Here is a 27,535-nt window from a genome sequence, read left to right as displayed (position 1 = left end):
CTTCAGGCCCAGCTATGAGGAACTTGCCTAATATTGGTAGGAGTGACTTTGTGACTTCGAGTACTTGCTTGTTTGACAGTTTCTGCTCTTTTCTTTCTCTGTTACAGATAGTAACTGTCCCTGTTGAAGCCCCCAGCAGGGCTGCAGCCAGAACTGAGGCACTAGCAGGCATGTAAAGCTGGTCATGCATCTACGCTGCTTGATACATTTCGAGCCCAGTAACAGAAGAGCCTTCCTGAGATTGCTGTCACCATACTTGCCTGTCACCTTCGCAAGGTTGGCCAGTGTGTGAGTGTTTGGTCATATGCTGTCATGGAGGTCAAGGAGGAGGGAAAGGAAAGGGAGGCAGATGCTGAGACCCCAGAGAGAGCTAGTTCCTGAGGAGCCATGACTTCCCCTCCATTACAGTGAGCCAAATGTCTAGCCCTAGAGTTGAGAGGTGTTCCTGGTCTTGGTGTTAGGAATCAGTCAGTGCGTCCTGCCCCCTGACAAAGAGTCCATCTTGTTACTGGCAGCCAGTTTGCAGGGAACCCAGATCATATTCTCTGGAGGGCTGACCTCAGAGCAGTGCCACCCTCCTTCCTTAGTCAACCAAGTCCGGGGAATTTCCTGGCGGTCCAGTGGTTAGGACTTCACGCTTTCACTGCCAAGGGCCCGGGTTCAACCCCTGGTCAGGGAACTAAGATCCTGCAAGCCGTGCAGCGTGCCAAGAAAAAAAAAAGTCAACCAAGTTTGTGAGGTATGACTGCCAGTCATCTATGTACTTATCCAGATTCTTGTTGTGACAGACATCCATGGTGTCCACTTCCCCCATGATGAGGTGTGGGCCTGTCCAGCCCTCTTGCTAAGGTGGACTCATGAGAGGAAGGGCTTAGAGCTAGCCAGACTGGCTAGGCAGCTGCCACATGTACAATATTGGTGCTAACTGAGGAAGGGTAGGCACAGTGTTGCATTTTGAGTTTCTACCGTCATAGGAACCAAATCTGGTATTAGGCCCAACCTGCGTCTGAGACCTAAGCAAAGCCTGAGCACTTCAGCTAAGACCACGCACCAACGTGTCACTCTAAATTAGCCTCAGCCCTTTGAGATGCTGCCCCAGATCTCAGTAACTTCATCGTCAGAAACAGATCCCCACCACTTACAGTGGTGCTGCCTCCTGGGTACTGATGGTCCAGCCCTCGGACTCCTGCAGGGACCCCTTCTTTCCATCCAGTGACATGGATAGTAAGAGGCAGGCATTTGGCTAAAGCAGCCTGTTTATTCAGAATATGTTTACAGCTGCTTGAAGATTTTTAAAGTCAGTTCTTAACAGAAGCATAACTGAATGACGGAACCAGTTTTATTCTTTAATTTTTTTTTTTTTTTTTCAGGGCTGAGGCTCCAGAGAGCTCAGGAACCTCTTTCGGGACTCACAGAAACCTACACCCTGGTGATGGCACACAGGGACTGTTTTCTTGTTCTTAGTCTAAATGGCTGCCAAGAAGGAAGGCAAAGGTAGAAGAGTCGGATCTCGGGCTCTCCCCAGAGCTTCTAATCTCAGACCTTATTAAACTCCTTTCTGAACCCAAGGACAAAGCTCACTTGAACAAATGATTTTGAGTCATGAATGAAAAGTCTTGCTCTTTCCATAATGAGAAAGAATTAAGAGATGGACAGGTAAGCAAGCACTTCTGTTTGGGAAAGAAGGTGTTGGTTTGGGTTATGTTGTTAATAGTAATAAGACAGAGCATACATCAAGAGGGTGTGGAGGTTTAGAAATGTGTAGGAAAAATCCTCACTATAGTTCTCTTTGTTCTATTAGAAGACGCTTCTAGTCACTTCTGGGTCAATTGCCTTTCCTGACAGCTTATTTTCTAAGTGGGCTATGGGATTTTGGTCTGGATTTGCTTGGGTGGGAGGAGAATTTCAGGCAGAATCCCCCAAGAAATGTGTATTTTATCAATTTGGGTTGTTTACCTTACTGGCCCTTTCTCTCTCCAACACGTGTTTTGGCCTGATTCTTGTCAGGACCCCTGATTCAATGTGCTATGTCTTTTTTTTTTTCTTTTCGGCTGCACTGGGTCTTAGTTGCAGCACGCAGGATCTAGTTCCCCGACCAGGGATCGAACCCAGGCCCCCTGCATTGGGAGCGCAGGGTCTTACCCACCGGGCCACCAGGGAAGTCCCCCAATGTGCTATGTCTTTGTGTGAGCCTGGTGGCTTACCCTGCATTCCTTACCTTTTTCACTACCTTGCCCAGAAACAGTCTTAAATGGAGCCTGTGGGATTCAGTGGCCAGAATGGGGACAAAGCCTGTGCTTTGGGAGTCCAGGGAGGTTTTTGTCACTGTTCTAAGATAGGTGAACTGTTCTTCCAGAGAACATCCATCTTTGGACACTAGAGGGGACTGAATTGGAGAGGGAAAGGAAGGATAACATGAGTCCTGAGCACACAGACTTCTCCAGGGAGCTGTTCAGCATGATGAATTACCAGATATTTTTGAGAATGTATCTTGAGCCTAGTGCTGTGCAAATGGTCTAAGAAATATAAAACAAGTATACGAGAAGGTCCCTGCACTCAAAGCGGCAGAGTCTGACTGGGGAGACGGGTCTTTTGCACAGGCCCTTGTGCCACATACAGAGGGGCTATAAGACTTAGAGACGTGAGGGACCACTGTAGCCCCAGTTGGTAAGGTCGGCCACCCCGAGGAGGTGGAACTGATCTTGAAGAGACCAGAAAACACTGAGAAGGTGGAGGAGGGGGCGGATTCTGGAGGAAAACCACATGACCCAAGGGCTGGAGGTGAGAGGAGCTGCAGTGAATATGTTCATTGGATCAAAGTGGGAGACAACAGTGCTTAGGCATCGTGAGGCCAGTTATGGAGGAGTTAGCTCAGCTGTGGTGTGTTTAGGTGTCCATTCTTGTGTCCCAGGGAAAAAGAAATCAAAAAAATCAAAGCTGTGTTTAAGGAGTGTTAGTTGGCAAAAATATGTGGAAGGGATTAGAGTAACAGGACAATCTGGGATTCTCGGGCCTTGACGTAAGCAATGATTCCTTTAATTATTATTTTTTCTTTTATCTATTTTAGAGAAAATAATTCTGCAGATGGTTCAAAATCCAAAAGTACAGAGGATGTACATATAGTGAAAAAACTACCTTGCACCCTTGTCCCCCAGCTACCCAATTTTCCCGATGGAGGCAAAGTTACTACTTCCTTGGATATAATTCTGGAAATAGTCTCTGTAAAGACAAGCAAATATATTTATGTGTTTTTTAGAAATTCAAATGGTAAAATAGTGTATATACTCTGCCCTTTGTGTTTTCACTTAATATATCATGAAGATTGTTCCAAGTTGTCCATAAAGCACTTTCTTACTCTTTTTTATGGCTGTATAGGATCTCATTGAGTGGATATGCTTTAATTTGTTTAAAATTAGTCCATTAGTGACAACTAGATTTATCATGGCGATCATTTTGAAATGTATAGAAATATCAAATCACTGTGTTGTGCACCAGGAACTAACATTGTTGTAGGTCAATTATACTTCAAAAACAAACAAATAGGGACTTCTCTGGTGGCACAGTGGTTAAGAATCCGCCTGCCAATGCAGGGGACACGGGTTCAATCCCTGGTCCGGGAAGATCCCACATGCCACGGAGCAGCTAAGCCCGTGCACCACAATTACTGAGCCTGCGCTCTAGAGCCAGCGAGCCACAACTACTGAAGCCTGCGTGCCTAGAGACCATGCTCTGCAACGAGGAGCCACCGCAGTGAGAAGCCCACACACTGCAACAAAGAGCAGCCCTCACTCGCCACAACTAGAGAAAGCCCGCACGCAACAACGAAGACCAACGCGACCAAAAATAAAAAAATCAAAATAAAAAACAAACAAACAAAAACAAACAAAGGAACTCATAGAAAAAGAGATCAGATTTGTGGCTACCAGAGGTGGGGGTGGAATTGGATGAAGGCAGTCAAAAGGTACAAACTTCCAGTTATAAGAAAATAAGTACTAGGAATGTAATGTACAACATGATAAAGATAACACTGCTGTATAGTATAAATGAAAGTTATTAAAAGTAAATCCTAAGAGTTCTCATCACAGGAAAAAAAAATTTTTTTTCTATTTGTTGATGTTGAATCTATGGGAGATGATGGATGTTCACTAAACCTATTGTAGTCATCATTTCATGATGTATATAAGTCAGCTCATTATGCTGTACACCTTAAACTCATACAGTGCTGTCTGTCAGTTATATCTCTAAAACTGGGGGGAAAATTATATAAAGTATAATAAAATAAAAAGTCCATTAGTGGACAGTCAGGGCTTTTCTAGCTTTTTGTTTTTATAAACAGTACTACCATGAATAACACTGTAAGCATGTCATTTGTACATGGATGACTGTATGTGTTAGATAAATTCCTAGAATGAAATTGCAGGCCCCAAATGTGCACAGCATATGTGATTTCATCGGGTATTGTCAAGCCAGAGAGGTGGTACCAGTTCACTCTCCAGTGTCTTATAACTCTTGGTCATCTAGCCAACACAGTGTTACCACACTTTTTGATCTTTGATAATAGGATAAATGAAAAACTTCTCAGAGTAGTTTTATTTGACATTTTTCTTGTTATAAGTAAGGTTGAGCATTTCTTCACATGTTTAAGAACTATTTGTGTTTCCTTTTATGTAAACCATCCATATCCGTGCCAATTTTTCTACTGGGTTGGTTTTTTTCCTTACTGATTTGTAGGATCTTTTTTTTTTTTTTTTAACATATTAGGAAAATTAGCCCTGTGTTGGTGATATGAGTTGCAAAAAGTTGGTCAGATGGTTTTTTAAGCTCCAGTAGGGGGAAGGTTTGGCTGAGCAGAAAGGCCAAAAGTGAGGAAACTGCTTCGCTCAACTTTACTTACTCAGAGCCCTGAGACCTTGAACGGAGCCAGGAAATCTGTATAATATTATATTAACACTGGGCTTCCCTGGTGGCGCAGTGGTTAAGAATCTGCCTGCCAATGCAGGGGACACGGGTTTGATCCCTGGTCTGTGAGGATCCCACATGCCACAGAGCAACTAAGCCCGTGCGCCACAACTACTGAGCCTGCGCTCTAGAGCCCGCGAGCCACGACTACTGAGCCCACGTGCCACAACTGCTGAAGCCTGCGCACCTAGAGCCCGTGCTCCGCAACAAGAGAAGCCACCGCGATGAGAAGCCCGTGCACCGCAACGAAGAGTAGACCCCGCTCGCCACAAGTAGAGAGAGCCCACGTGCAGCAGTGAAGACCCAACGCAGCCAAAAATAAATAACATTAAAAAAAATTTTTTTTTAAAGATCATATTAACATTAACTAAGCTTTTCGCGGTTTTTTTTAAGACCGATTAAACAGGAGTTTTCCCTTACAGTATTCCTTGTAGTTGACTTCTCGGGAGTTCATCCATTTTCTGTGTGTGCGTTACTGGAAAAAGGTGTGACGTTTAAGCTGTCATCTTTGAGGGACTACTACGTGCCCAGGAGACTGACTTTGGTTTGTCTTGCAGGTTGAAAGTGTGTCTGCTGGGTGTCTTCCACCATGTGACGAGGACAACAGTGCTCTTCTGGCTTTCAGGGGAATTCCTGTACGTATCACCCACACCTCAGTGCTTTCTGTCGGTAGAAGCTTGTGTTACTTGCTGCTGTGTGGTGCCAGGCACCGGGACACAGGGTGGCACAGACCCTGCCCTCCAGTAGCTCACACTTTGGGTGGGGGGGTGGGTGGGGAGGGCACAGACATGCAAAACAACCTCTATCTAATAAGATAATTGTTACAATGAGGCAGAATATAAAGTGCAGCGGGAATACCGAAAACACACCTCTGTCTCAGTTGAGTGGATTTTTGTCTGTTTGCTCTCCAAGGAGGGCATATATTCATACTTGTCCCCACATCACCCAACTGCTCCATCATAGTTGGCATTTTCCGGGTGCTTTGCTTTACGATTGGCTTTAACCAACCCATGTGGGAAGACTAGATTCTTCTGGCCTCCAGTTTCGAGGACACTCGGTACAGCGGGTGGGACTTGTTTGTGTGGGTGGGGGGGACGTGGACTCCGCCCTCACACTAAAGGTCAGCTGCCCTTACAGATCTCAGAGTTGAAGAACCACGGCATCCTCCAGGCCCTGACGGCAGAAGCAAATGGCTGGGAGCCGGCTGGTAAGTCCCCCTCGGAGCCTGGGTGGGACTCAAGGCGGAGCTCCCTGTGGGTCTGCTTTTCCTCATTTGAATTTCTCTCACTACTTTTCCTGTAGAATTTTTTAAATATATATATTTATTTATTTATTTATTTTTGGCTGCGTTGGGTCTTGGTTGCTGTGCACGGGCTTTCTCTAGTTGCGGGGAGCGGGGGCTACTCTTCGTTGCAGTGTGCGGGCTTCTCATTGCGGTGGCTTCTCTTGTTGCAGAGCACGGGCTCTAGGCACGCGGGCTCAGTAGTTGTGGCTCGCGGGCTCTAGAGCGCAGGCTCAGTAGTTGTGGCACACGGGCTTAGTTACTCCGCGGCACGTGGGATCTTCCGGGACCAGGGCTTGAACCCATGTCCCCGGCATTGGCAGGCGGATTCCTAACCACTGCGCCACCAGGGATGCCCCTCCTGTAGAACTTCATAGATTTATCATCCTTCAAGGGAAGTTAGAGACCTGAGTTCTAATTTGGCCCCACAAGCCCTGCTGGTAGCTTGCTGTGCGCCTTTTGGGCAAATCATATAAACTCTGTGTCTACAGTGGAAATATTAGTACCTCCTGTGTCCTCAAAGGGATGTTGTGATAATGAAATGAGACAGAGTGGGTGAAAAGCCTTTGAAAAGTTACCCTGTTTTATCTCCTTGACATGGCTTTTCCCATACTGTATTTAAAGCTCATTCTACTTGCTAATTTATTACACAGAAAAGCACACTTACCAATTCAGAAGAACCAGTTCTGGTGTCAGATATCTCTGGCCTAAGTCCTGGCTCTTTCATCCATCAGCCCTATGACCTTGAGCAAGTCACTTAATCTTTCTGACCCTCACTTTCCTCATATATAAAACAGGGATTATATCAGAACCTGTATGATAGGAATTGTGTAAGGATTAAGTGAGATAATGTAAAGTGCATAGCACACAGAATGTAAATCATAGTGAGCGCTCATTGGTGTGTATTGTTATCTTTAAATTCTACAGACTGAAAACGTAACCTCTAAGAATATGGGGTCTGTTAAAAATATTCCAATGTAGAAAAATTATATGGAGGTCTGTAAAGTATCTTTTAATTGAATTTTGTCTTTACCATGTGGTGACAAACCTAACATTTATTAGAGGTGTTGCCTTAAATGCCAAAATATTTTCTATTTCAGTACAACTGGCATTTATGTGCCAGATATTTTTTTAAAATTTATTTTTATTTATTTTATTTTTTTGGCTGTGTTGGGTCTTCGTTTCTGTGCGAGGGCTTTCTCTAGTTGCGGCAAGTGGGGGCCACTCTTCATCGCGGTGCGCGGGCCTCTCACTATCGTGGCCTCTCTTGTTGCGGAGCACAGGCTCCAGACACACAGGCTCAGTAGATATGGCTCACGGGCCTAGTTGCTCTGCGGCATGTGGGATCCTCCCAGACCAGGGCTCAAACCCATGTCCCCTGCATTGGCAGGCAGATTCTCAACCACTGCGCCACCAGGGAAGCCCTCTGCCAGATATTTTTAATCATATTAAACAACTACAATTTTTTCCCCAGATTGCTCTCAGCTAATTTAAACTAATAGGCCAACTAAATCAGCTGTGCTGTTTACTATGTGAATAAGTAGAAGAGGGCCTAAATAAAGGAGGCAATCGACAAAAGGAAAAACGATAAAGAGCCGTACTAACGTGAGCTGGGTTTGTTATCCTGGAGATTTGTGTTTTGGCTCCTCGTTCTTCTGTCAGTGTAGGGGAAAATTAGTATTTATGTCAGGATCATCTTCAGAGGTGGGAGTCCTAAAGGAACCAGGAAAGGAGAGAGATGCTCTTACATGGGTTGGATCTTGGTCTCCAGTTTGGGCACCAGATTGCGTTGCTGCTTGAGACCTTGGACTTTCTCTTGACTACCTTGCTGTCACAGTAAGCTCCCACACCTTTGCCTGTGAGGTTTGTGCTCCTGGCTCACAACCTTTCATCAGCTCGTTTGTAGGTGAAGGTGTGTGGGGTGAAAGATTGATCGAGTTGCTTATAATGATCTGAAGGGTGACAAGTCAGTGAAGCTGGCTGTGGATGAGGGGTGAAGGGTGGGGAGCTTCTTCTCAGCGTCGTGATGAGCATCCATGGCTGCTGTTCCGCTCTTCTTGTTTCGCCACTTTGTCCCTCTTTTTCATCTCCCACGGGTCCAGCATGCTGGAAGTAAGTTTTATTTTCTTCACTGTCCCAGGTTGAGTGTTCTGTATTCTGTTGAAGTTATCTAGTTTGGAAGCCCTAATGTAGTCTGCTACCCCGGGGTGGGGCTGGCAAGATTGAATGTCCTAGAGGTCCAGGATTCAGGACCCCGGACCCATCTCATCTGCTCCCACCGTCCACATCCCTGCCAGACCCGAGCCCACAACTGTGTCAGTGATACTAGCTGCTGTTTATTGAGCAGGTGGCCTTTGGGCCACATACTCCCCTAGAATCTGAAGAGTTACGTCATCCTCACAATAGTTGGAAGAGTGATTACAAATGGTTAAGTAACCTGCCCAAAGAAGTACAGCTCGTGAGGGACAGAGATGAAAAGTTCACGAGCTATTTGGCTCTACACTGTGCTTTCGCAACTGTCCCCTCCAGCGCCCCAGCAGCCTCCTTGTCCTCATTATCCTTTAGTGTTTTGAGTTTTTGGTAGCTTTTTCTTTCATTTGCAAGTATACTTCCAAAACAGTTCACCGTCACGTGATGTCCTCAGCCCGGATTGCGAGGCAGAGGGGAGCTGTCCTAACCTGCTTTCACCACCCAGGCTAGAAGGCTCATGAGTTTGGGTGTCAGACAGAGGTCTCTCCATCCTCCCCACTGTTTGCCAGTGTCCTCTGTAGCAAATGGAAAAAGCCAGTGATGGGCCATGCTGCCAGCAATTTGGGCCAGAGAGTGGCAGCTGTGGTGTGGAGAAGAGGGCTGTGTGGTGGTTATAGAGCGCCTGTCCTGCTGCTTTTTTCTTCTGTTTCCCCCGCTTTTGTTGTGCTTTCATTCATTCATCACACGTTCATTGTGGGGAATTCCCTGGCAGTCTAGTGATTAGGACTCTGCACTTCCACTGCAGGGGGCACGGGTTTGATCCCTGGTCGGGGAACTAAGATCCTGCATGCTGCAAAGTGCGGCCAAAAACAAAACAAACGAACAAAAAACAACAACAACAAAAACATTCATTGTGCACCTGTCATGTGTCAGGCGCTGAGAACCCTACCTTCCTGTGGCTCCCAGTGCAGTGGGCAAGACAGTTACAACATGGTGATAAGCGTGGGGTGTCGGGGTCTCTCATGGAGCAGCTCCTAACACAGATTACAGAGGCTAAAGAAGGCACCCAGGTGAGGGTGATACCGGAATTGGCTGAAGGATGAGATGGAACTGCGCCAGAAGGGGCTGGAACTGAAGGTGGGAGAGTGGGGTGTGCAAAGGCACCCAAGGGGGGTGTTGAGAGACTTCAGGTACTTCTGGATGCCCTAGGACAGAGCCAGAGAGGTAACAAGGCTCCCGATTGTGAAGAGTTGGGGTTTCATCTTGAGAATTATGGAGAATCCCTGGAGGGTTCTGGGCAGCAGGCTGACGTCAGATCTGCCTTTTTGAAAGCTCACTCTGGCATATCAGAGGGCAGCGACAGGGCCCAAGGCAGGCAGGTGAGGCTGGGGGCTACGACAGCAATCCGGACACACCTAGATCTCAGAGGGTCTCCTTTTCTCACTATTGCAGTTATGAATACAGAGGTGCTCCGAGCCCAAGAAGAATGGGAAGCTGTGGACAGTATCCAGCCAGAGACAGGTAACCGCAGGGATGGCGCCGCCTCCTCACAGCCCGCTGCTGCTAAACACACGATCCACCCGTGCGGCTCATGTTCTGTGCCTCTGGGATTAGGATACAGAATTCCTGGGTCTTATTGTTTTCAATACGTGACATAGGATAAAATCTCTTTTCCCAATTCAGAGGTGATGCCATCGACCTCGGGAGGGAATGGGGATGAATGCCATGGGGAGAGGGCCGCTGGCCATGAGAGAAGACAGGGAGGACCTTGGTCAGGGTCAACTTCTGCAGGGTGATGAGGTCAGGCAGAGGATGGAGGCAGGCAGCCAGGACCCCTGTGTCAGGTCGAGCAGGTTGTTCACTATACAAGGAAGTCCCTGGAAATGGGGGCTGAAGCCATCTGCTGGAAGCCTCTGAGGGCTGCATCAAAAACTGTCTCTCGTGCCTTTCAGGAGGTTTGGATGGAGCTGTGGGAGGGGAGAACTGGGACCCAAATCTAGCCTGAGCCCCACTTGAGCTCCTGAAGAGATGTTAGAGTGGACTGTATCAGCCATCACCTGTATTGCGGACTGATGAGTCAGTACCCTGTGACGAAGGCTGGATAGGGGATCATTCGTATCCAGGGCGTGAGAAGGGGCAGAGTAGAAGATAGGAAAGGCCCCTAAACAAACCTGTAGCATGCTCCTACGTGGGTACCTCCTCCGGGCAGTGACTTGCCCCGGCTCACAGATGAGTGGACATTAGGGACCCCTGCAGATCTATCCCCACTCACTTCAGGGCTTAGCCTACTCAGCCTCTGCACAGCCGAGTCCGAAAGGGAGTCAGCCCAGCAGATAACGCCACCCCCTTGACAGAGGGTTGGTTGTAACTGTAGGTGTCTGACGTTTACAGCTGAAAGTCAGCGCTGGGCTTAGAGGTGACAACCAGCGGCCCTCAGTAAATGTCTGCTGATAGAATGACTACTGTTACAAGTGCCAGAGTGTCTTCCCTTTTGCAGCAGGGAGCCGGGCCAGCTCAGACCAGCCTGGGCAGCTAATCTCTTTCAGTGAGGCCCTCCAGCATTTCCAGACCGTGGACCTCTCTTCCTTCAAGGTATGACAGTAGGGAGGTTTGGGGGTCTCAAGCAAAGCACTTTCTTCCCAGGAGCCAGGCTTCTTCCCCACCAGGATAGGGCACTGGGCAAGCAAGATGGAAACTTCCAGGTGAGGGCTCTGTCTCAACTAAGAAATCTCGGGGCACAGGATCACAAGTGGCCAAGGACCCACATGTCGTGGGCCCCGGCAGCCTTTCAGGGACTGTGCCCCCGGAGCCCTAGTGGCCCTGTCTTATAGGGGCCCGTGGAGCTGCTCCCGCTCTCCCCTCCTAGGGATGGGGAGGTCTGCAGTCAGATGCTAGAGAGTTCCTTGGGGAAGCAGGGCAGCCTGTCCAGAGAGCTGAATAATTCACTGCCACCGTAGGAAAATCTTCCATCCCCTGGAGGAACAAGAAGTTATTTGGGAATTTAAAAAATATGTGGGGTTGGAAAAAGAAAGAATATTAAGGAGAGTAAAAGCTGACAAGCTTTCTGGGGAATCTTGAGTGACCAGTAGTAAGTTTAGAGAACTGTGATTTCAGATCTTCAACCTAAAGCCTGGCTCAAGGAGAGAGGCTAAAAAGATAGGAATCAGATTGGTTTGTAGGACCCAGAGATCCAGAGGCTGCCGAAATCAGAGTATCCTAAGCCCTGCGGCAATGGCTGTGAACAAGGAGAAGTCAGCAGGAGCTGGTTTAGGCACTGCTGCTGTGGTGTGGACAGACGGCGCCAGCTCCCCTCAGGGGTATCCTGCTCCAAAAAAGTGCCCACTGACTGTTTGTTTGTTTGTTTGGCTGTGCCACATGGCATGTGGGATCTTAGTTCCCCGACCAGGGATTGAACCAACGCCCCTTGCATTGCAAGCGTGCAGTCTTAACCACTGGACCGCCAGAGAAGTCCCGCCCACTGACTGTCTTATCTTAGAAGTTGAGAGGGCTGTTAGACTTTATATTTATGTCCTTTACAGAAAGAGACAGAGACAGACATACAAAGGGTAGAAGCAGCCCTGCTGGGAAACTTGGCCTGGCATCTGTGAGATGCCAGCCCCCATAGCCAGCCACCTCTAGCTTCCTTGGTAGTCAGTGACATAGCTATTTCTGGAAAAGCCCAGAGGACCAAATGTAGACAACCGGTTGATAAGGCCTGTGCTTGGGGACATCTCTCTCTACTTACAAAGAGCCTACGAGCTGGAAGAGCCTGTCTCCAGAGATTCGCAGTTGCTTCACAGCTTCTGCCCCATTTCCCTGGCCCAGAGGCCAGCCAGTTAGTTGGGAGAACCACTCCTTTCTGCAAGACCAGTCCTGTACTGAGCCTGATGGTAAGTTCATTAAAGCAAATGAACACAACACAACACTCTGCCTATTGCCTGCAGAAAAGAATCCAGCCAACGATCCGAAGGACCGGGCTTGCTGCCCTCCGGCACTGCCTCTTCGGGCCTCCAAAGCTCCACCAGGGCCTCCGTGAAGAAAGGGACTTGGTCCTGACCATCGCTCAGTGTGAGTGCACGGGTGCTGCCACAAGGCAGGCGCTGCGTGAGTGGTCAGACAGAGAGCACAGTTTGCCTACGCGGTTGCTGAGACTAAGCCAAGGCTATTGCATTTACCATGTTGGGGGGAGAGCAGAGTGTCTGGAGCACCGGCCAGGTCTGTCTTGGCTGTACCGTTCTCTGGGAAGCACTCAGTCCTCCCCTGAGGGCCAATCCAACAGAGCATGGGTGTGTTTTGGGGCAGGTGGCCTGGATAGCCAAGACCCAATGCACGGCCGAGTCCTCCAGACCATCTATAAGAAGCTGACCGGCTCCAAGTTTGACTGTGCCCTCCACGGAGACCACTGGGAAGATCTGGGCTTTCAGGGTAAGAGAGAGAAATGGTTCATCTTCTCCCTGACTCCTTATTCCAGGAATAGAGTGAGAACTCAGACAGTCCTCTTCCTGTCATGCCAGCACCATGAGACAGGATATCTGGGGCAGAGCATTTCAGGAAGAGGGTACAGCAAATGCAAAGGCCCTGAGGTGAAATGTGTGTAACTCTTTCTGAGAAATAACAAGGAATGTGGCTGAAGTGGAGAAGGAGAATAGTTCACTTGGGGTCTTGCAGGCCAGTGTAAAATATTTACTCTAAGTGAGATAGAAAGCATGGGAGTGATAGGATTTAGAATCCAGTGTTTTCTTTTTATTCTTTTCTTTTACTATCAATGAAAATTTTATTTATATTATTTCATTTTTTTGAGTGAAACAAAATGATTTCACCTGTTTTGGGACTGTACTATTTTTTCAAAATCATATCAAGTTACATTTGTATAGAATAGGAAAATATCTTAATTTAAAAAGGAAACTTTATATACTCATAATTAATTGGTGCTCTGTTGGTACTGACAATGTGTTTAAGTCCCTTTACCTTCCTTCATCTATAATATAATTGTCCTAAATATTCCCTCTGTGTACATTGAGAATCACATCAGTGTTATGATTTTTGTTTCAACCATTAATTTAAATAACTCAAGAGGAGAAGCAAGGTCTGTTGTATTTACCCATATATTTACTGTCTCCATTGTTCTTTCTTCCATTCTGATATTCTAAGATTCCTTCTTTTATCACTTCCTTTCTGTTTCAGGAACTTCCTTTAGCCATTTTCTAAAGTAGGTCTGCTGGCAATAAATTCTTTAGCTTTCCTTCATCTGAGAATGTCTTGATTTCCCCTTCACTCCTGAAGGATAATTTCTCTGAATGCAGAATTCCAGGTTGACAGGTCTCTTCTTTCAGCACTTGAAAATAAATGTGCTACTTCCTTTTGGCCTCCATGGTTTCTGATGAGAAATCTGCTGTCACTTGAATTATTTCTCCTTGTTAGATAAGAAGTTGTTTCTCTCTCCGCTTTCAAGATCTTTTTTGTTTGTTTTTTTTCTTTTGTTTGCAGGAGTTTGACTATGATATGTCTTAGTGGGGATTTCTTTGGGCTTATCTTATTAAGGGTTTGCTCAGCTTCTTGAATCTGTAGGTTTATGTGTTTGGCCAAATTTGGTAAATTTTCAGCCGTTATTACTTTGAGTACTTTTTTTCAGCCCTGCTCTTTCTCCTCCCTTGTACAACTCTGATGACACAGATGCTAGATCTTCTGTTACTGTTCCACAGGTCCCAGAGGCTCTGTTCATTTTAGGGGGATCTCTGTATAGCTCAGAGGTCTCCAAGGCTCTGTTTATTTTGTTTTGTTTTTTCTCTCTATTGTTCAGATGCGCAATTTATATTGTTCCATCTTCAAGTTCACTGGTTCTTTCCTCTTTGGTCTCTATTCTGCTGTTGAGCCCATCCAGTGAGTTTTTAATTTTAGGTATTATATTTTTCAGTTCTGAAGTTTCTGTTTGGTTCTTTACATCTGATATTTCTTTACTGAGACTTTCTATTTTTTCATTTTTTTCAAATGTTTGTATTTGCTTATCAAAGGCATTTTTATGATAGCTGCTATAGTAGTTTTCTATTGTTGCTGCAGAAAACTACCACAAATTTAGTGGCTTAAATCAACACAGATTTATTATCTTCTAGTTCTATAGTTCAGCAGTCTGACACAGTCTCACTGGGGCAAGATCAAGGTGGCAGCAGGGCTGCATTCCTTTTTGGAGGCTCTAGGAGAAAATCTATTTCTGTGCCTTTTCCACCTTCTAGAGTCCGCCCACGTTCCTCCTCCTTCAGAGCCAGGAACACAGCATCTCTCTGAGCTGATTCTGTCCTCACATCTCTTTTTCTGACTCTGTGCTTCTACCTCCCTCTCTCACTTTTAAGGATTCTTCTAACTACATTGGGCCCAGCCAGATAATCCAGGATAATCTCCCTATCCTGATTAGCAACCTTCATTCTAACTGCAATCTTGATTCCCCCTTGCTGTGCAACAGAATGTACTTGTAGGTTCTGGGGATTAGGACGTGGATATGTCTGGAGGTGCCGTTATTCTGCCTAGGACAGCTGCTATAAATTGCTTATCAGGTAATTCCAACATATGTGTGATCTCAGTGTTGCTATCTGTTGATTGTCTTTTCTCATTCAAATTGAGATTTTCCTAGTTCTTGGTGTAATGAGTGATTTTTTATCGTGTCCTAGATATTGTGGGTATTATGTAATGACAGTGTTGATCATCTTTAAATCTTCTATTTTAGCAGGCCTCCTCTGACACTGGGCAGTGGGGGAAGGGTGATGTCACCTCATTACTGCCAGGTGGGGATAGAAATCCAGGTATCCCACTTGACCTCCACTAATACCACTGGCTGGGTGGGGCAGGGGTGCCTCATTGCTGTTCCCATGTAGCCTCCACTGATGTCGCAGAGGGTGTGGTGGGCTCCTTAACACTAGAGAAGGATAAAAGTCCCAGCTCCCCGCTTCTTTGACTGCCTTTGCAGAGCTGAGGGGCACCTTGTTACAGTCAGGCAGGGGAAGTCTAGGCTCTCCACTTGGACAGTGATTAAGGTAACCAAGTCATTGAATCTCACAGAGCAGGGATTTCATTAAGCACCCTGAATTTCCTCTTGGTTTTTGTTTTAGGAACAAATCCAGCCACGGACTTGAGAGGAGCAGGCTTCCTTGCCCTCCTGCATCTCCTGTACCTGGTGATGGACTCAAAGACCTTGCTGATGGCCCAGGAGATTTTCCGCCTGTCTCGTCACCATATCCAGGTGGGGCTTTGGTGGGAAGCCAGCAGAGAGGGCTGTAGGGGCTAGGACCTGGGCACAGGGCTCTCCTTAGTAACCATGACAGCTTTGCAGGTAGATCTCCAACTGCTGAGGGCCCTCAGGACAGCTGAGGCAAACCAGGCCTGGGCATCCCTGTCACCCTGACCTGGCTGGAATCTGAGCTCCACCACTCATTAGTGTGTGTCTCAAGCAAGTGCCTCAACTCTTCAGAGCCTTGGTTTTCTCATCCATAAAGAGGAAATCATGGAAACATCAGCTGGATAGTTGGGAAAATTAAATGAGGTAACGTACAAAAGCACTAGACACAACTGTGGTACCCGTGTCTCAGCTCACTGCCCTCCCAGTATTGGCAGGTTCTCCTGGCCCTGGAGGAGGGGGGTCAGCCTTTATTTGCCCAGAGAAGAAGGTTTGCCTCCACGTGTCAGGTGACACGTGGACTTGCTGAAAGGCCAGAAGTGGCTCCTGTAACCCTCAGGTTCTTTCCAGGCCTGCTCTCCAGGGTTGGTTTGATGGTTTTCCCCTGTAGTAAAAGGTGGTAGTCCCTCCATTTTAGAAAACACACTTGACCTGTTTCCTGCCATTCATCTGTCCCAGATTCATGGGGCCTGGAATTCATTCATGTACTAAACAGGTATTTATTTAGCATTCCCTGTGCTACTTATTGTTCCTGGTACTTGGGAAACATCAGTGAGCAAAACAGACAAAGATCCTTCTAGCAGAGAGGACAAGACAGGAAGCCTAATACATAAATAAATTATAGAGTATGTTAAAGGTGGTAAGTGCTAAGTAGGCAAGGTTAGGAGAATGTGGGAGGATTACAGTTTTATGGGGTATTAGGGTAGCTGTCATGAGAGGGTGAGACTTAAACCAAGCCTTGAAGGAGGTGAGGATGTTAGCCAAGCTTGTATTTGGAGGAAGAGCATTCCACACAGAGGGGGTGGCTAGAGCAAAGGTCCCAAAGGAGGTGTATGTGTGGCACGTGCAGGAACGGCAGGGAGGCCAGCTGGAACAGAGGAGCAGGGAGGGCGGTAGGAAGGAGGTGATGGGGTAACAGGGAGCAGACGGTGTCGGGCCCAGTAGGCTATGATGAGGATGTTTGCTTTTACTCTGAGTCAGATGAGGGTTTTGAACAGCCTGGAGTGACACAATCCAACTTACCTTCTTAAATGGATCCTACCAGCCGTTGGGTTGAGGGTAGTCTCTGGTGAGGGCTTTTGTAATCAAGTTAGAGATGATGGTGATCTGGACCAGGGTATTTTCAGAGGAGGCGTTGTGAAGTGATCAGATTCTGGATATAGAATCTTGAGTGTATGGGCTGTAGAGAATAGAGCCAGCATATTTTTTGGATGGTTTGGGTACAGGTGTAAGAAAAAGAGGCATTAATGGTGATTTTTAGCCTGAGCAGCTGGAAAGACAGAGTGACCACCAACTGAAATGGAAAAAAAAGAGCAAGGCTGGGGGTGGTTCCATCTGCCACATAAATTTTAGACTGAGGTTATGCATTTGTTTGTTTGTTTGTTTCATAAATTTATTTATTTATTTATTTTTGGCTGCGTTGGGTCTTCGTTGCTGCGCGCGGGCTTCCTCTAGTAGCAGCGAGCGAGGGCTACTCTTCCTTGCGGTGCGCGGGCTTCTCACTGCAGTGGCTTCTCTTGTTGCGGAGCACGGGCTCTAGGCACACGGGCTTCAGTAGTTGTGACACACGGGCTCAGTAGTTGTGGCTCGCGGGCTCTAGAGCGCAGGCTCAATAGCTGTGGTGCACAGGCTTAGTTGCTCCGCGGCATGTGGGATCTTCCCGGACCAGGACTCGAACCCATGTCCCCTGCAGGCGGATTCTTAACCACTGTGCCACCAGGGAAGCCCCAGGTTATGCGTTTTTGACAACTACAGAAGTGACGTACCTCATGTCAGGAGTACCCATGTCAACATGTCTTATTCCTGGTGAAGTTAACCTTGGGCACATGGTTAAGGCGGTATCAGCCAGGTTTCTACGGTGTAAAGTTACTGTGTTTCCCTTTGTAATTAATCACTGTCTTGGAGGAAGATACTTGGAAGCTATACAAATATCCTGTTTTTCCTCAAACTTGGTTCTAATAGTGATTTTGTTTCCATCATTCCTCCTACATTTATTAATTTTTAAATTTATTAATTGGAATTCTTCTGTAAGAATGAATTGTCTTTGCTATTTATTGATTCAGGTACTTTTTATATCCGCATGGACTCAGATATTTATTTTATTCTATGGGATATAACCCAACACTTTTATTATTTATTTTGTTGCTAAAATTGTTCCCATGTCGACCATTTTAAGAGCTCTTTCAGGTGGTACCTGTGCCCTTTCAGCATGCCCTGTCCTTTTTTGAGCACTTTTCTACTTTCTGGATCCTAAAGATGCTCTAGGCTCTTGTATTTTCCCTGAATGATTCCCAGCCCTGAGATCAACCACTTCTCCAAAGAGCGCTTGTTCTTTAGTTGGAGACTGATATTTGGAAACCAAGATCTGAGTGCTGGTTGTTCTCACTGGTATTAAGATCTCACTGCTTCTAGGCCCTCTCAGTGGCCAGCGCTTGGAGAATATATATGTGTCACTGGTTCCCTCCTGACTCGGAAAGGAATGGTCTCCAGTGGTGAGCAGACCTGCCCAGGCCCCAGCAGCAGTTCACAGAGAACAGGAAGGGGGTGTGATGCTGCCTGAGGGAGAGGAGCTGAGAATGAGTGGCTGAAGGTCAGACCTGCAGCATTTTCTTCAGATCATTGTGTCTTAGAGCTGGAGTCAGGCCAGCCTGCACTGCAAAAACAGACTGTTCCAGTAACTGTGTTGTTGGTCATATTAGTTAATTCTCAGAACCTCAGCTTCTTCCTTTGTAACATGAGAAAATAATCCCAACTCTGTACACTTATTCTGAGTTGGAGAAAAACTGTGTAAAGTGCTAAGCACATTAGTCATTCAAGGAGTGTTAGTTATCAAAGTAACTTTTGATTGCTGTGAGCAAAAATACATTTTATATACATCTTACGGATAATACACGCATACGTAAATACATCTTGTGTTTTCAAAGTCATATCTGCGCTTGCGCCTGCACACACACACAGAACACATACATCCACACATGTACACACAGCCATTGTAAAGTAAGATAGATCCATTTTGAATCTAAAAGTTCTTGACTACAAAACAAATAGTCACACAGTTCCTGCCACCTGGGCAGTTTTTCATTTCGTTCACTGCATATCTGTGTTACCTTTGAGGAAAAGTACCCATTAAACCTGACGGTTTCACGTACGCCCATCTCTTCCAGGAGACACTGGAGGAGGCAAGAGGGGACTTTGTGAGGATCTGGTCTTGAGGTATATCAGGACCCATGAGTTGAGAATGTGGGCGTATTCTGTGCTCTTCACGATGCGGGGAGGTAATATCTGGGTCAAGTTTGAGAACCGGACCAGTTAGCTTTTGAAACAATGCGGTCTCTTGTAGCAACGCTGCTTTGTTATAGGAGGCCCAGAGGTTGAGGCATATCTTAGCAGTCACTGGGCCAGCCCCTTGTTGTACAGACAGTGAAGACCCAGAGAGGGGAAATGGCTTGCCCAAGGTCCCCCAGCTAATGAGTATTTCCTAGAAATCATCTCTGACCTCAGTGCTTCCCTTCTTGTGGTTTTTGAAGGCTCTCTTGTAAGACCTTCCTGCAGAAATATGGAAGCCAGGGTAGAGGGTTAGTGCCAATTGAGCATCCCTCATTCGTTTTCAAGGACAGGCTTGACTGAGGTGAAAGGGTAGGTCATTGGATATCTGAGGGAGGAACGTCCCAGGCAGAGGGAAGAGCAAGATGAGAGAGGATGCCCTGGATACTTGATCTGGGTACGGACCAGCCTGACCACTTTGACCAACCTGTTCCTCATCCCTTCACCTGCTGGCGTTTGTGGAATTCATTGTGGATTTATATTTACTCCACAACATGCACGTCAGACAATAAGAAGGAATAGCAGCTTAAAATAATAAAATAAGAGGGCTGGTGTAGGTGTCAGGAAACTAGATCCTAGTTCCATTTGCAGTATCATTACTTAGCTGTGATTTGAGGCAAGTCACCTAGCCTCTCTGGGCCTCACTTTGCTGTTTTATGAAATAAGAGATATGGCCTAAATGATTCTAAGGTCCCTTCTGGCTTTATGATTCCTTGAACTCTTAAGTAACTCCAAGGTTTAAAGGAAAACTTCACCTCAAGCCCTTATGAATCTTGAAAATGCAGTTTTCCATGAGGCATGTAGGAGACCAGAGTAACAGCTGGGGGACTCAGACCTGCCGGCAGCCAGTCCTGTCTCTTTCCTAAGGAGAGAGCTGAGGTCTCAGGTACCTGTGGTACATCCTACTAAAGGGGAATTGGCCAGAAACTACAGATGCTGGGGGAACCCAGGACTCCATGGAAGTGCATGGTCCACGCTGTCCTGAGGAGGAGGAGTGCTACAGTTCAGAGGCCGAGATGCAGGCCCCATCTGGCTGATTGCTGGCAGGCAGGGAAGCCCCTCACAACAGTAGTTACTCACAGACAACAATTTGTATAGCTTTCCTTGCAATTTCCGTCTGTTATTTCATTCCATCAACATGACAAGCCTGCGAAAAGGTAGGGCAGAGATGATCCTCGTAAATCTTCATTTCCCGGCAAAGGAACGTGAAGATATTACAGACCAATATCACTGATGAATATAGACGAAAAGATCCTCAACAAAATACTAGCAAACAGAATCCAACAACACATTAAAAGGATCATACACCATGATCAAGTGGGATTTATCCCAGGGATGCAAGGATTCTTCAGTATACGCAAATCAATCAATGTGATACACTATATTAACAAATTGAAGAAGAAAAACCATATGATCATCCCAATAGATACAGAAAAAGCTTTTGACAAAATTCAACACCCATTTATGATAAAAGCTCTCCAGAAAGTGGGCATACAGGGAACCTACCTCAACATAATAAAGGCCGTATACGACAAACCCACAGCAAACATCATTCTCAATGGTGAAAAACTGAAAGCATTTCCTCTAAGATCAGGAACAAGACAAGGATGTCCACTCTCGCCACTATTACTGAACATAGTTTTGGAAGTCCTAGCCACGGCAATCAGAGAAGAAAAAGAAATAAAAGGAATACAGATCGGAAAAGAAGAAGTAAAACTGTCACTGTTTGCAGATGACATGATACTATAAGTAGAGAATCCTAAAGATGCCACCAGAAAACTGCTAGAGCTAATCAATGAATTTGGTAAAGTTGCAGGATGCAAAATTAATGCACAGAAATCTCTTGCATTCCTATACACTAATGATGAAAAATCTGAAAGAGAAATTAAGAAAACACTCCCATTTACCATTGCAACAAAAAGAATAAAATACCTAGGAATAAACCTACCTAGGGAGACAAAAGACCTGTATGCAAAAAACTATAAGACACTGATGAAAGAAATTAAAGATGATACAAACAGATGGAGAGATATACCATGTTCTTGGATTGGAAGAATCAATGTTGTGAAAATGACTATACTACCCAAAGCAATCTACAGATTCAATGCAATCCCTATCAAATTACCAATGGCATTTTTTACAGAGCTAGAACAAAAAATCTTAAAATTTATATGGAGACACAAAAGACCCCAAATAGCCAAAGCAGTCTTGAGGGAAAAAGACGGAGCTGGAGGAATCAGACTCCCTGACTTCAGACTATACTACAAAGCTACAGTAATCAAGACAATATGGTACTGGCACAAAAACAGAAATACAGATCAATGGAACAGGATAGAAAGCCCAGAGATAAACCCACGCACCTATGGTCAACTAATCTATGACAAAGGAGGCAAGGATATACAATGGAGAAAAGACAATCTCTTCAGTAAGTGGTGCTGGGAAAACTGGACAGCTACATGTAAAAGAATGAAATTAGAACACACCCTAACACCATACACAAAAATAAACTCAAAATGGATTAGAGACCTAAATGTAAGACTGGACACTATAAAGCTCTTAGAGGAAGACATAGGAAGAACACTCTCTGACATAAATCACAGCAAGATCTTTTTTGATCCACCTCCTAGAGTAATGGAAATAAAAACAAAAGTAAACAAATGGGACCTAATGAAACTTAACAGCTTTTGCCAAGCAAAGGAAACTACAGACAAGATGAAAAGACAACCTTCAGAATGGGAGAAAATATTTGCAAACGAATCAACGGACAAAGGATTAATCTCCAAAATATATAAAGAGCTCATGCAGCTCAGTATTAAAAAAACAACCCAATCAAAAAATGGGCAGGGGCTTCCCTGGTGGCGCAGTGGTTGAGAATCTGCCTGCCAATGCAGGGGACACAGGTTCGAGCCCTGGTCTGGGAAGATCCCACATGCCACGGAGCAACTAGGCCCGTGAGCCATAATTACTGAGCCTGCGCGTCTGGAGCCTGTGCTCCGCAACAAGAGAGGCGGCGATAGTGAGAGGCCCGTGCACCGCGATGACGAGTGGCCCCCACTTGCCACAACTAGAGAAAGCCCTCGCACAGAAACGAAGACCCAACACAGTCAAAAATAATAAAAAAAAAAAAAAAAAAAAAAAAATGGGCAGAAGACCTAAATAGACATTTCTCCAAAGAAGACATACAGATGGCCAAGAGGCACATGAAAAGCTGCTCAACATCACCAGTTATTAGAGAAATGCAAATCAAAACTACAATGAGGTATCACCTCACACCAGTTAGAATGGGCGTCATCAGAAAATCTACAAACAACAAATGCTGGAGAGGATGTGGAGAAAAAGGAACCCTCTTGCACTGTTGGTGGGAATGTAAACTGATACAGCCACTATGGAGAACAGTATGGAGGTTCCTTAAAAAACTAAAAATAGAATTACCATATGACCCAGCAATCTCACTCCTGGGCATATACAAAACTGGGCAGCTAGTAAGTGGTGAAGCTGGGGCGAGGACCGCCATCACCTGACAGCTCGCCCAGCAGTGGGCTCCTTACAGCGGGGTTCTCAGCCAGCAGCCCGCCTTAGAGTCACCTGGGGGAATGCAGGTGCCCAGGCCCCTCCTTCCCCAGAACTACTGAATTGGAACCTCCAGGAATGGGGCCATGTCGGCAGCAGCCGCAAAAGACAATCTGGTTTTCTTGCTTCAGTGTTCAAAGGTGTTCAATCCCAACTGTGAGGCGTGAAGAGAAATGAAATTTTAAATGGAAGCTCAGAAGTGTCCACGTCTGATTTCCTCTGCTGTCTTTTTAGTCAGTTCCCTAAACACAGCCTCAGTGTGGTATTTTAGCTCAAAGCCACACTTTTCAGGTCCAAGGGAACTGCTGAAGGAAAGGAGATATTTCTATCTGAATTCCAGTTTTTCACTGCTTTTTAGTAAGTAGGCTTTTATAAAAATATTCGTGAGAATGAATGAACACTCAGAATGAATGAAGTTCAGATCCTCTGTTAATTATGTTGCTACCATGTTCTTGTCCCCATATTTATTTTTAGACTGAAAGAAATCAAGGGAAGGGATGATATTATACAAATATTATGATAATTAAATAGGCAATACCCGAAGGTAGAGATGCATTGCTGCTGACCTCAGCTACCCACTGAGGCGCAGATAATAATTATGAACGTTTGTTAGCACCTCCTCAGGCCAGTGCTGCACTTAGCATTTTGCACATGTGATCTGAATTACTCCTTAGAGCAGCTCTGTGAGGTAGGTTGTGGGATAATAGAAAATGTAGACTGTGGATAATAAAAGCTACCCTGGGGAGTTTTTGTAAGGATTAGCGAATTGACTCCACTCAGCATGGTGTCGGGGTCCCCAGGACCACTGGGAGGACTCCCAGGATTTGGTGTATAGTTGTACTCTCAGCTGTGATTTACTGCAGCAAAAGCAAAATCAGCAAAGGGAAGAAGTGCATGGACAACATCCATAGGAAACCAGGTGCGGGCTTCCAGGAGTCCTCTCCCAGTAGAGTCACACAGGACGCACTTAATTCCTCCAGCATCGAATTGCGTAACACGTGGAATGTTGCCAACCAGGGGGCTCGTCAGAGATTCAGTATCCGAGGTTTTTACTGGGGGCTGGTCACGCAGGCACCATCTGTCTAGCACGTACCAAAATTCCAGAATCAGAGCGAAGGCAGGTGTTCAGCATTAACCGTACGGTTTGCACAGTTTGGGTACAGTAGTCAGCCTGAGGGAATGGTGGGAACCCTCTCAAAATCCAAGTTCCCAGATGCCAGCCTTATAAGCAGGCCTTTCTAAGGATGGCAATCTCAGGCCTGCTGTGTTCACTCTTTTTTTTTTTTTAACATCTTTATTGGAGTATAATTGCTTTACAATGGTGTGTTAGTTTCTGCTTTATAACAGAGTGAATCAGCTATACATATACATATATCCCCATATCTCCTCCCTCTTGCGTCTCCCTCCCACCCTCCCTATCCCACCCCTCTAGGTGGTTTTGAGAGACAGGAGAGCCGAGTCTCACAGAGTTTGGGTGGCCTTCCTAAGGATACACAGCTGGCAGGTGGCCAGGCCAAGATCTGGAATCCAGGTGTCATGGAAGGCCCTGAGAAAAATCCTTGTGGAGCCAGAAGACCTTCTACAGTTCAGTGCTGGCCACTAGAACTTTTTGCAATGAAGGAAATATTCTCTATCTGCACTGTCCAATGTAACAGCTCCTAAGCAAGAGTGGCTATCGAGCACTTGAAATACGGCTAGTATGACTAAGGAGTTGAATTTATAATTTTACTTAATTTTCAATTAATTAAAATTTAAATAGCTACACGTGGCTAGTTGCTATAGCACTGGACAGCACAGTTCTACATCACAATGTAACGGAGTTTTCTTCTCAAGGGAAGCAGATGGGATAAATAGACTTTGGCTCTTGTTCTGAGCTAAGGAACGCACTGGTCTATGTGTCCCTCTCAGCCGATGTCCTTGTGTGGGTTCAACAGTGGAAACTAACATGCAGTATTTGCAAATCCCCTGGGGAAAGCCTCTTTTCATTTGCTTGGGTTTTTGTTGTTAAAGAATAGGAAGGAACTGGCCCCTCCAAAAAGAAAGCATTCAGGTGGATGCTATAGGGAATTTGGAGGCCCTTCCTGGTAAAGCAGCCCTGCTGGACCCAGTCTGCCCCGCTCGGGAGTGGGACCTGCACAGCCCGTTCTCAGGCCTCTGTGTTACTAAGAGATGGGGTGCGCCCTAAGTCAAGGCTGACTTTTTACCTACTTGTACCTTCTCTGTCTGCTTTTGGGTGAAAAGCTTATGAACAAATAACCAGAAGCCCAGAGAAGGGGAGAAGAAATTTTAAGAACCTATAGAATTGGTTAGATAACTGAGCCTCACTCCTCTTGTGTCCATCCAACCCCAGGGGGTGATGTGGTCCACAGGCAGCGCACGGGGCAGGCCTGGTGAAGGCCAAGGAGAGCTGATGGATCGGATGTTGAAGAGGCTGGAGCACTAGCACAGGGGTTTGTGCACCAGCTTCCAAGTGAATCGACCTCAGTAGGAATCTTGGTTCCAACACCTTAGGAAGGTTATTTAAGGTCACTGACCCTCAGTTTCCTCCTCTGTAAAATGGGAAGATTATTGTGAAAATTAAATGTAAGCATCAGTAATACCAGCTGCTTGCCTCTGGCTGTGATTGTTGTCTCCCGCAGGCCAGGTTGGGTTGTGGGTGACGGGAAGCACAGAAGGTGAGAGCCTGGATTGCCACTGACCCGGTACCCCCTCCATTCCAGCAATTCCCCTTCTGTTTGATGTCCGTGAACATCACCCGCATCACCATCCAGGCCTTAAGGGAGGAATGTCTCTCCAGGTGAGTCCCCACGCTGTTCACCCTGCCCTCCCCGGCCAGCAGAGCCTGGATCCCTCCCACCCCCCAACCCCCCTGCCTCATCCTCCCAGCTCGCTTCCTCACTTGCTGGTTCCGGGGTACCTGGACAGATCCCCGTGCACCAGCCTCGCAGCCCATCTCTCCTCCCCAACCCTGACCTCAGATGTGAGGGCTGCTTGGGGAAAGGCTCCCCTTGGGGACGGGGCGGGAGGGCCCCCAGGTGTCAGCCTCTGTCCACTGCTGAGCAGGTGACCTCCCTCGTCCCGCAGGGAGTGTAACCGGCAGCAGAAGGTGATCCCGGTGGTGAACAGCTTCTACGCCGCCGCTTTCCTCCGCCTCGCGCACGTCTGGAGGACGCAGCACAAGACCATCTCTGACTCGGGCTTTGTCCTCAGAGGTGTGCTCGCTCGCTCTTCTGGGGAGGCCTAGGTCCCCGGGTTCAGGGACCCCAGGGTGGCTGCTAGACTGGTTTTGGGTGCCCTCCTTTCCCCCCACCCTCCATTCATGGCTTCTCAAGTTCCAGCTTCGCCAGGCCTCCAATCCCACCCTCGGGAGCCTGCCGCTCTCCTTCCTCTGCCGCCACTCTCCTCCCTTTCTGGCCCTGTACATCGGGTGACTATATTTTCTGAATCAAAAGCCGGGCCCAACAATTGGACTGGCTATTCGAAGTTGAGACTGTCCTGGACAGGGTAGAGCGTGTGGTCCCTGTGGCCGAATCTGGTTCCTAGGTCTCCCTCTCTGGTGAGCTCTCCATCTTAGACGACTCCTTCACCCTCCTCTCCAGAGCCTCTGGGTTGTGCATTCCACAGCCCCCACAAGCCTCCTGCTCCCCAATCCTCTCTGTTCCAGACTTGGAGGTGTTGGCCAAGAAGAGCCCCAGACGGCTGCTCAAGACCTTGGAGATCTACTTGGCTGGAGTGTCAAAGGGACAGGCCTCCCTGTTGGGGGCGCAGAAGTGTGCTGGGCCACAAGCCCCTCCCTCCAAGGATCTCACTTTCACAGGAGTGTGTGACCTGCCACCACACTCCTCTGAAGGCACATGGCTGATCTGACCAACCCCAGTGAGCGCCGCCGGATCAAAAGCCTTGAAGGGGCTTTGTACCCTGGCACCGTTCTGCCCCTTGCGGCCCTAGCAGAAGGGATGTAGGAAGCCTGTCGGGGGAGCCAAGGACCCTCACCTGCATGAGACATGAGGGGCTGTTAAATTTGACCCACTCCCCGCAGACCTTCCTACAGAGCAAGGAAAACGTTGCCATAATCTTAGTTGGGCTACAGCTTCCAGAGTTGGGTCCTAGGTAATTTCAGTGACAGATCATGAGGTGGGAGACCCCATCTGGATGTTCCACACAGCCCTACATCAAAGATATTCCCAAGGAGAGGTGCCGGAATTCTGACTCCCTGGCAGCGGGGCTTTCAGGCCTCAGGGGTCCACGGGACAGGGACCAGACATGGGCTGAGTAGTTAGAATGCGAAGGGAGATGGCAGCGGTGGCAGCAGCTGACAGGGGGCAGCATGAACCAGAGAGTGGACATGGGCCTGCCTTCCTCACCATCCCCTGGGGTCTCTGGCCTTGCACTTATCCCGCCCTCACCTCTCCCCATCCCTCCTCCCCACTGCTTGTGACACAGAGCCAGGCGCTGGGCTAGGTGTCTGCTGCCACCCATCCTAACCGCCCACCAGCTGGGCTACCCCCGTGGAGGCCGTGCAGGCCCCATCAGGGATGGTTCTCTGGCCTGGGCGAGGGAAGGAGGAAATTCACGTACCAGCGGTTTTTAAATAAAAGAATTCTTCTGGGTTAAGAGTCTCAAGTGTTCTCCTTCCAGACAAGCTCTGTGCCTTCCTGCGGCCCTGTTACCCCAGGGTCCCCTTTAGAGCCAGGCACTCGGCCGGGTGACGTCCTGGTTGTCTCTGGTGCTGGTCATGGGCCCAGGAGAGGTCGCTGTGCCCTGGCCACACTCCCGCCAAGTTCATATACACTGTCCAGCCTCACCCTGCTGCACGTACAGACCGG

General features: G+C 47.1%; 1 protein-coding gene across 5 annotated transcripts; it reads left to right on the top strand.

The window, feature by feature from the left end:
• The first annotated feature begins 111 nt into the window (after positions 1-111).
• On the top strand, positions 112-27,323 carry ELMOD3 (ELMO domain containing 3). Of its 5 annotated transcripts, none has more exons than XM_059942168.1 (12): positions 112-276; positions 1,371-1,656; positions 5,517-5,594; positions 6,085-6,166; positions 9,884-9,952; positions 10,929-11,023; positions 12,376-12,499; positions 12,734-12,856; positions 15,532-15,662; positions 25,430-25,506; positions 25,794-25,921; positions 26,309-27,323. In XM_059942168.1, exons 2-12 carry the CDS (start codon positions 1,603-1,605, stop codon positions 26,569-26,571), a joined length of 1,224 nt encoding a protein of 407 aa, XP_059798151.1. In that variant the 5' UTR covers positions 112-276; positions 1,371-1,602; the 3' UTR covers positions 26,572-27,323. The 5 variants fall into 5 exon arrangements, with proteins under 5 accessions (XP_059798151.1, XP_059798154.1, XP_059798152.1 ...); XM_059942171.1 differs by having other exon boundaries at positions 112-288; positions 6,097-6,166; positions 26,374-27,323; XM_059942169.1 differs by having other exon boundaries at positions 112-288; positions 6,097-6,166.
• Positions 27,324-27,535: the final 212 nt, after the last annotated feature.

Source organism: Balaenoptera ricei, chromosome 13 (genome assembly GCF_028023285.1).
Source record: "Balaenoptera ricei isolate mBalRic1 chromosome 13, mBalRic1.hap2, whole genome shotgun sequence".
Taxonomy (NCBI): Eukaryota; Metazoa; Chordata; class Mammalia; order Artiodactyla; family Balaenopteridae; genus Balaenoptera; species Balaenoptera ricei.
The sequence above is the reverse complement of the archived record's forward strand: the minus strand, read 5'-3'. Positions and strand labels throughout refer to the sequence as shown.